The following is a 10,540-nucleotide window of genomic DNA, read 5'->3' on the forward strand; positions in this document are numbered from 1 at the left end:
CCATAGCCTTAAACTTATTTTACATGTGTGTTAAGGTCAATGAAAATATTTATTTCACTATAAATGCTATTTATTGTGGTCAGTAGTAAACTCCATGTGATATTTATGCCATCACTGATCAAATTAGAAATATAGCTTGCAAAATTGACTAAAGAAGTATGGTTCTCTTTGTAGACTTACGAGGGGCATTCAATAAATTATCTACCGACCTATGAAGGAAATGAGATAGAGGAAAAAATCTTTTTTTATTTTTAAATGTAACTCCCCTGAACTTCAATATACTTGTATCATTTTGTTATTAATGAGGAGGTGCCAGACAAATAAAATTTTGTTCTCTCCATCAAAGAGTGTAGAAACAGCAGACTTCAGTTCATTATCATCAGCAAAGCAACATCCATGTACATTTTTCTTGAGGTGTTGAAACAGGAAATGGTCACTGGGGGGCCAGATATGGAATGTGAGGTGGATGGGTAAGTTCTGTAAAGTCTTCCAAAGCATCAGCAATAGCATGCCTCAGGAAAGTTTTGCATGGCAGTTTTCCTTTATGACATCCCTTACATTGTACATTCATTCATTTATTTATACACAATTTTATATACATTCTGAAGATTTTCATTTATATACAAGATTTATATACACTGACATTCTCTCTCTCTCTCTCTCTGTGTTCTTCTTTTTGGGTGGCCCCTAGACATAAGTCCAACTCCACCTTGACAATTTTGTGTTTTGGGAAATTTTGCTGCCAAGAAACAAACGCACCTGGACAGTCGTTTCCCAGTGCCTGGGCCTTGCTCTACTGTCTAGTGCATAGCGCACCAATAGGACATCCATCGGAGGAAGTGCTATACCGATAGACGAAAAATATTCCTCGAGCTGCCCAACCAGGGAAGGAGGAAAAAAGACTAGTGGTGTAGTACCTCAGTCTATATTTAAGTAAATTCTAACCCATGGAAGTACCATTTCTAACTTCTAAGTTCTAGAAGAAACAGACATAAGCTGTCATTTCCCAAAATTGTTGGGCAGTCATCCCTAGTCCATACCATGGACCAAAAGAGACTTGATTAACCAGGATCAAGCCATAATAACAAATAAGTACAAATAAATATATACATATACAATCCATATAAATAATAAAATCATTTTTTACCAATCTTGGAAGTATTATTTACATATGTTCCTATTGTAAATATTATATAATACTATACATGCATATGACACAAAATTTCATGAACTCTTCTAGGTTCATCATACAATATTGCTCAAAATGACTACTCTTCTTTCAAAGACCTTGCTGAAAAACCACTGGAAAGCCTTAAAGTTATTGACGTATTGCACCAAAATGTATACATTGTCCTTATTAATGGGTTGAGTTTGTTGAAATAGCTCCAGTCTTAGATCTTGATACAAAGAGCATGATAGTAGCACATTTCCAGTCCTCCCTGTCACCACAAGTGCAACAGGGATCAGTTTCGAGTCCTATACTACAAAGCTTATCTTTCAGCGACCCATGTCCTGTTAATATAAATGAGGTTGTCATTAATGATTAAAACCACTTCTTTATTTCTTTGTTAGTAGCAAATGAAGCATCCTGTATAAAACACTTAGTAGTTCTACCAGTATCACTATTCTGCCATCTATTCTTCTAAACTATAATAAATTTTGACCATAGGTTAGTCTTCTCTTGTTTTATATCTAAAAGAGGGTTACTTTCAATGTTAAAAGTTTAACTGACTGACCTTTCTTTAAATACGAAATCATTCTCCTGAATGCCACATATAGGTCTAATGGAAATTGTCCTACATCTATGGGTTGCCAGAATCATAATGTACTGTATTGATAATAATTTAGCCTTTACTTTCATGTGAGTTACCTGTAGGAACCATACAGTTGCTGCATATGATATTATTGGCAAAAATATTGCCCTGTAATATAGTGCTAACATTTGATGTTTGATGCCCTAATCTGTTTGCGAGCAACATATCATATTTGCTGTAAAATTCTTAATTTTCACTGCCAGATTCTTGACATGTGGAATAATAGAGAATTTATCGTCAATTAACAGTCCCAGATATTTATTTTGTGGGACATACGGAATTTGCACGTTATTAATTTTGATTGATAGTGGACTGTTATAATCAAGTTTATGGTTAAAAATCAGTTTTGATTTTGGTTTATGACTCAGATTTGGAGTTTGTTTATAGTCGTCCAATTCTGTAGATCTTCCAGTGTTTCCTTACCATTAGTCTCCAATACTAGCCTTGATTTACCTGGGATACGTAACACAAGGTCATCTGCATAGGCGATTTTACAACAGTTGGGATTTACTTTTATAAGCCATCGATCTAGCACAGAATTCTAGAGAAGAGGCCTAAGATCAGAGCCCTGTGAGCATCCTCTGGAAATGAATTTAGAGTAAACTAGATGCTGTGATATTACTTTGATCTGGCGATTTTTAAAGTATGACCTTATAACTTGGTACAAAAGCTTGTCGCAATTTGCGAGCCTGAGAGACCTGAGGGCACTCTCCCACCACAGGGAGTCAAAAGTGCCCTCAAAGTCTATGAAGATGAACATCGTGTATTTTTTGGTTGAAGTTTTACAATGATTGACCAGGTCCCTTATGTTGTACAGTAAGGATGCATACAATTCCTCGGTGGCTGTTGTGTTCCAAGTAGTGAATGTACAAAATTCCCTCAGCATCCCAGAAAATGGTGGCCATAATCTTGCCAACTGAAGATTGTGTCTGAAATTTTTTGGGTGGGGAAGAATCTTTGTGCTTCCATTGCATTGATTCTTGCTTGGTCTCAGGATCGTAGTGATAAACACACGTTTCATCACCCATAACAATTTTGGAGATGAAAGTTTCAGGATCCCTTTCATAAAGCCTTAAATTCTCCTCACAACACTGTACTCTGAATTGCTTCTTCACAGGGGTCAGAAATCTGGGGACCCACCTTGCAGTGACCTTAGTCATCCCCAAATGTTCATGGAGGATGGTTATAACAGGTCCCTCAGATATGTCATATTCCCTAGAGATTTGGGACACCTTTTAAACTTCTCACTCAGGACAAGGGTTTCCATAGCTTGGCATATTTCTGGAGTGGTCGCTGTCACAGGCATTGAAGGACTCTACTCCACTTGAATTGTTTTGACCAGAATTTCACCCGATACTCTGAAGGTGCGCTGTTGCCATACACACCCACAATCCTTTTGTGAATGGCCTTTGGCCCATTTCCTTCTTTGGTGAGAAACCTGATGACTGAACGGTGCTCCAATTTCAGCAAATCCATAATTTGATACAGGTGTCTTCCTTCTTTCTGTTAGTGCAGCAGCCTAACCTGAAAACCTAGTGAGATCAAAATTATAGTAGATTAACAGCACATTGAGATCAGATGTCTTGCAGTGCTGGGAAAAGAAAACTGCAAGTCACATGATTACTGTATTTGTTTATGTTTGCCATTTTAAAAGTGAATTCTGTGCTGATATCATGGATTATACCACTGTTTTACATTTATTTTAAATTAAAAACCCCTCGCTGTAGCCCCTAAAGTTAATAACCCTCATACAGAGAAGAAAAGAACAACAACATTAAAGCTTAGTTATAAACTTGATATAATCCAAACTATTACATTAGGGTTATTCGGAAAGTTAATTCATATACCCATGTGTATTGTGTCTGTAAATTGTATGTGTTCTGTGCTCGATTTGCCTGTTTTGCTGGACGAAAAACCCCAGTTTCTGGGGGAAAAACCTTGCTATCTACGCCTGAGACCCACTAACTCAGCCATGTAGTGAAAAAAGCCTATAAAAGTTCCTCGCATTATCAACACGGGATTTGAACCCGGGGCTTTTTCACCAGGTATGGGGAGGACAGTGACGATACCACTGTGCGACCCACCAGACTAAACTTGATGTAATGAAGAAAATAGAACTGAGTGTAAGCAGGTGTATTAATGGCAGAATATAGAATTGGATCATCAACACGTTTGTATTTTTATGTGCAGTTAATAAAATTGCCTTCTTAATCTCTGTTTCTTATTTGGCTTCATTTCTGCATTAAATACATTAAAAATAAAAATTTCTAGATAACGGAAAAATCAAAATAATGGTGCCTTGAATCACCGAAGGTGCTGTTATTCTGAAAGTCTATTGTAGTATGATTCAAGTTAAGATATGTAGGAACATCATGAATCATTGAAGTATAACTATGGCAAGTACCTAGATAACTTATTGAATGCCTCTCGCATGTTTGATGCAGGCATACCAATTTTAAGTAAATCAAATAGAGTCCTACACATTTATTGAAGGTAGTGATTAGAAGAAAGAAATTCTTGGCAGACTTTATTATTTCTTAATGATCTTGTTGTAAGTTGAACATAAGACTGTTATTTATGGTTATATACTACAAATAAAACAAAAGTTATAAAAAGAAAATTTAAAATGAAATACTACAGTAAAAGTAATGTTCATTTATCTTTAATACAAAGTACATAGAAGTTATAAAATAAAAATATAAAACAGAATACAGTACAAATAATGTGTATTTACTTTTAATGTGATCAGCTGAATGCACTTGGTGCACTGAGTAATTTTTTAATTAAATATGGAGGCTATATGAATTGGAAGGGGAGGTAAAGGACACAAGGGTGGAAGGGTCATCAACTTTAGCTTTTCAGAGTAACTGGTCGAAGATATTGGATCGTCATCAGGAGAAGTTTTGTGAATTGATGTACTAATAACATTGTTGTCTCCGACATTAGAGACAGCAGTAATTTGTTTAAAAATATGTCTAGTTTACATTGCACGTTATTCTATTTCTTCACATTATTAATCTCCCTGTACCAAAACAAGTGCATCTTGGATCTGTTTGCCAACCTTTGACTCTTTCAATGTTAGGATCCATTTATCCAAACATTTGCAGTACCTTATTAAGACCAGCTTATTCCTCCGCTATGGAAAACATGAAAAAATGCCATTGCAGTATTCAAGATGTGTCCTAACCATTGCCTTGAACAATAGAATAATCACATCCTTATCCCTGCAAACAAATTTCCTGTATAAAAATATCATTAACAAAACCCCATGAGCTTTCCTGGCAGCCTGTCTGCACTGCTCAGAGAACTTTATATCTGACTGCACAATTACCCACAGATTTTTTTCATTTTCCACTACCCTGAGTGTAATATCACAGAGTTAATATGCTAATCTGGGATTACTGCTACCCATATGCAGTACCTTACATTTGTCAATGTTAAACTTCAACTGCCATTTCTCAGCTCATCTGCTTAAATTTTTTAGATCTTATTGCAGTATCATAACTTGATTACTGTAATTAACCAACCTTCCACCCTTTGTATCATCTGAAAACTTATTAAGCCTGATATACCTTCATCAGTATCATTAATAAATACAGAAAACAACAATAGACCCAACACTGAACCCTGGGGGGACTCCCCTAATTATATTAAGTCCTCGAAGAGCAGTGTCCATTGATTACCACTCTGTCTTCTCCCACTCAACCATCCCTTTATCCATAGCAGCAATTTGCCTCCAATGCCACACTGCTCCAATTTGTGCAGCAGTCTTCCATGTGCAACAGTATCAAAAGCCTTTCTAAGATCCGAGTATATGATATCAAAGTTATTCCTTGCATCCAGTTCCTTTGTGACCACATCATAGTATCCAATCAAATTGGTCAGACAAGACTTCCCCTTAACAAAACCATGCTGTGTCCGAGCTGTAACTGAAGTCTTGTCTAGATGATCCTGCAGTGCTTCTTTAACCAGTGCCTCCATTAATTTCCCTGGAAATGAAGTTAAACTAACATGTCTATAATTACTTGTGTCACCCTTTGATTCTCCTTTGTGAATTGGGGTCACATTTGCACATCTCCATGAGTACCTCCCCTGAGTACAAGGAAACTCTCATAATTATGTGAAGGGTTTGCTTACTTCCTTTGCTGCATCCTTTAATATAACTGGATAGATTCCATCCACTCCAGTACCCTCAACAATTTCTCCTCCACTTTACTCTCAATTATTACAAGATTATCTAGCTTACTGCCAGACTTTAATACACCTCTGGCATTCCCCTCCCTGAATAACTCCTCATATGTGAATGAAGAATATTCATTTATTTTGTTAGCTACCTGAGCAGGATCATCAAAACTTGAACCATTGATATCAAGGGGACCAATCTGATTCATCCCCTTCTAGAGTTTACATAAGTAAAGAACTCTTTGCTGTTTTTCTTTGCATCCTTTGCCAAAGTTTTCTCGTAATCTGCCTTTTCCTGCCTAGTCTCCTTTGTGACTTGGTTACAGACCAGCTTATATCTATCATAGACTTCGGTGTCACCTGTTAATTTATATGTATCCCATGCAATTTTCTTCATCTGACCTCCATTAGGCCTAAACCTTGAACAATATTTCTTAGTTGGTATGAAAAGCCTAGTAGCTTCCAAGATTAATTCTTTGAATGCTTCCCATTTTGAATTTGCTGTTGGTAACATCATCAGTTGGTCCCACCGTATAGAATTTAAATTCTGTCTCAGACCACAGTAGTCACCTTTATGAAAGCAAAAGCCCTTCCCTTTACACCTGACGGTAGTTACCTCTTTGAGTAAATCCCACTTTTGCAAACTGTTGATCACTGCCACCTAGTGGTTCCTTTATCTGCAGATTCTTAATGCATCAAGAATCACTACTGATAATCAGATCAAGAGTATTACTCCCTCTAGTTGCCTCCCGAACATGTTGCTGTAGACAACAATGATCCAATAAATCCACAAAAGCCTTGCTAGGGTGTGAGTGACCAACCCACAAATTCCAGTCAATATCTGGGAAATTAAAATCTCCCATTATAAGACACTCTGAGTTACTGGCCCACTATTTCTCTGTACAGTTGTTTATTATTCTTATCAGAGTCTAGACCTATAGCACATTCCTACTCTCAATTTTTCTTTCCCAGTGCTCTTGTCACACCAAACTGACTCAACACTGCACTGTCCGGCAATGTCGACTGGCTTCACTTCCTTGGATTTTATGTATTTCTTAACTAATAGCATAACCCCTCCTCCCTTCCTATCCTGTCTATCCCTTCTGTAGACATTGTACTCCCCAAATTCCAGTTCTGCATTCCTTATATCTGTGTGACACCAAGTCTCTGTTGTCCCAACAATATCTGTCTTTGAAGTTTTGACCAACACCTCAAATTCATCAAATTTATTTATCAAACTTCTAGTATTGGTGCACATACAAGTATACATGTACCTGTTTCTATTCTTAGCTACCCTAACACAGCCCATGCATTTACTTGTTCTGCAATGACTCCCAGCTGCCTCTGGAATCCCATGGATCTTGTTTTCCAGGCTGCTTGTCATTTTAATAGAAGCAGTGCAAGAATCACTTTCACCTCTGCCAGTGACTACTGTTAATCTATTAGTCCATGTATCCCCCCCCCCCCCAAGCTAGCAGTTTTCCAACCCACCTAACTGTGCCTCGATAGCATCAGCAAATATTCTTTCAATATTCTGGAATATTTAGTTGTTAATTATGTTCATTATGCTCATCAGTTACTAGGCCTGGAACATGTTTCTAGTCTCATTTTTGTTTTCCCTAATGCTTTTGAGCCTGAAGGCAAGTGAGGCTCCTGGAGTTGGTATGTATCCAGTTTGATTGAATGAGCAGGATAATGCACTGAACCAAATGAGTGTCAATGCATTCTTCTGCTATTCCCTTGTGGTTAAAGTACAGACTAATCTGTCTAACTTCAGTGGTAGGTTAAATCATGGAGGCAGTGATAAACAGTGCATTACAGGATCATTTAGTTAGAAATGTAATTCTGAAGGAAAGATGGCACTTTTGTTAAGTGAAAATCGTGTTTAATCAATCTTGTAAGCCAAGATTGATTAAACACAAAGCTATTTTGATAGTGTCTCTAATGAGCTATTTTGATAGTGTCTCTAATGAGCTGGATCTAGGAAATAATTTCTGCATTGTTTAATTTGATTTCAGCAATGCATTTGACTCACTTCCACATGAGATTGTCAGTGTATAAGCTGGAACGCATTGGATTCAGGAAAAATCCTTAGGTGGATTTCAGGGCGGCCTGTAATGTTATGCTTAATGGTTACTTTCAGATTTGGCTAATGTAAGAAGCAGGGTTTCCCAAGGATCACTACCAGGATATGATGCTAAAATTTGCAGATGATAAGGTCAGTAGAGTAATTAGTAACAAGCAACACTTTACAGGATGACTTAGATAGACTTTGGGATGGTCAAAAAAGTGGGGGCTGTGTTTTAATGCAGGAAAATGAAAGGTCTCACACTTGGGGAATTGCAACCCCAAAATAATGCTATTGATAAACAGTAGAGAAAGAAAGAAAGAATTCTCAAATAAATTGATTCAGTTCAACAAAATGTTCTTGGGCAGTGTAGACAGGTGCCAAGAAGTTCCATGATGTCCTGTCAATGATTTCTTGTACATTTGATTGTGGAAATAGGAACATTGTTATTCAAATGTGGAAAGCAATTGTTCAAATTTGGTGATAGCACCAAATAAAAAAAAAGATATCAAGCTTTTTGAATGGGTTGAAAGGCATACAATGTGCCTGATGAGATCTACAAAAGGACTTCCATACAAAGAAAAAAACTTTGAATATATGGACTTTAAAATTTGGTAACTAAGCAAATTAGAGGAGCTCTTAGAGGAAAAAAAGTAAAATGAATGAGGATGAAATTTTCACCCTAAGCCCACATAGTGCTTATAAACTCACAAAGAAAAAGATTAAAGATAAAGAAGCAGATGATGCATTAGTGATTTTGTAGTATAAGTTTGTCAATTAATTTCATCTTACAGAAGCTGTTTGAAAAAAGAATTGTATAATGGTCCTTCATTGGGAAACTGGCGAATCAAAAAACTTGAAATATAACAAATTGCCTGAAGTCGAGCTTGGCATTTTAACAATTTCTCATAGCAGTGCTGAGTATGAGAGGATATTCAGTCAGGTGAGACAAAACCAAAACTCACTTATCCCTCATGATGAAATTTTGGTAATGCCCTTGACAGCCAAGTCAAGGCAATAGGACTCTTATTATAAGCAAAGCTTTGGTTCAGAATTTCTAAAGAATAGTCTGCAACAGTCTTTAAGAAGTGATAAAAGCATAAACATTAAAAGTAAACCAAACAAGTGTAATCTCTCATCTTGCCATAAGTGTTATGGAAGTGCCCACATTTTCACTTCTCTAAGAAAGCATAAAATGATATGAATATATATTATTTTAATAACCCTTAACACAGTTACGACACAAAAGGAAGCATAGTTCAGTTTGTCTAACCATAATTTTGGTAATCCAGTGAGGGACTTGATTTAAAAATTGTTGATAGCATTATGGATATTTTTATTAATTTAATAATATTATGTATATCTGTTTGCTGTATGTATCTTTCTTTATATGATTTTCTCACTCTTTAAGTTTCTGAAGAGGGAAGGTAAATCCTTTAAAATTATTGACTGCTAGTGTACTGATAATTTTAACTTTTCTTGCAGAAGCATTAGAACGAGGAATGCTCTACCAGCTACTGAAAAATAAGAACAGCAAGTAAATATTTAAGAAAGAATAAAGGGGGAAAAATTATCTTCCATGTTTTACAGCTGAATTGTCCACTCATTAAATCATTAAAAGAAAAGTTTTATTCATAAAGCTGCATAAGTGGAATCTGGAATAAAGAAAGGTGGAAATACTTTTTTAATGACTTAGGGACTACTGTTATATTTATTTGTAAAAACAGATACCACTATGTACCGTGATACATAAATTTATTATTGCAAATAATTTCCCTGATGCACATTTGACCTGTAATGAGGGTGCCAAATATATAAATAGATTGATAATTCTTCCTAAACTTGTTGGTTAAGATTTCTTTTTAATTGATTTTTGTTCTGTTTTACTTTAAGCTTATTAAAATCCCCTTAAAATATAAAATAAAATTCAATCTTTTGGTTAATGACATACACAAGTACATACAAAAATATGTATATTACATATGTAAATCATTTCTGTTTAGTATATTTTTGTAGTACACCTAATAAAACATTTCTGAATGATTGGTGAGGTTATTAGTCAATTAAATTTACACACAATTACTATAAAATCATAAACATTAAAACTTATTTTCCATTTGAAAAATTAAAAATATTTGTTCAACTACATATAGTTCCTTATCTGGAGGCAATTTTATTGGATTAACCAAAATTTCTTAGTCTGAAAATTTGAAGAAAGGAGAATAATCTTTCTTTGCTGGAATATCTGAAATTTCCAGTATTGGATGTATTCTCCTCTGCTGTGTCTCTTATATGTATAACTTTACATGAAAAAGATATAAATTGTGCTATCTACTATAACTGTGTATTGGCGAAGAAAATTAATCAAAATATGTTGAAGCAAAGAGTCCCTTCCTCTACCTCATTTTTATGTAGTAGTAATAAAGTTTCATATAGAATTAAACAATTCTCAAACAAGAAATGCAAAAAGATGAGT

General features: G+C 35.6%; 1 protein-coding gene across 2 annotated transcripts in view; it reads left to right on the forward strand.

The window, feature by feature from the left end:
* The window catches only part of LOC150077091 (uncharacterized), a 347,053-nt gene extending 337,046 nt beyond the window's left edge, over positions 1 to 10,007 (forward strand). For both annotated transcript variants that reach the window (XM_090386103.1, XM_090386104.1), the window contains exon 12: positions 9,550 to 10,007. In XM_090386103.1, coding sequence (XP_090242229.1) covers positions 9,550 to 9,605 — 56 coding nt within the window. In that variant the 3' untranslated portion in view covers positions 9,606 to 10,007. The remainder of the gene's footprint in view (positions 1 to 9,549) is intronic.
* Positions 10,008 to 10,540: the final 533 nt, after the last annotated feature.

The sequence above is a fragment of the Mastigoproctus giganteus genome, chromosome 12 (assembly GCF_048544385.1).
Source record: "Mastigoproctus giganteus isolate SK-2022 chromosome 12, ASM4854438v1, whole genome shotgun sequence".
Classification (NCBI taxonomy): Eukaryota; Metazoa; Arthropoda; class Arachnida; order Uropygi; family Thelyphonidae; genus Mastigoproctus; species Mastigoproctus giganteus.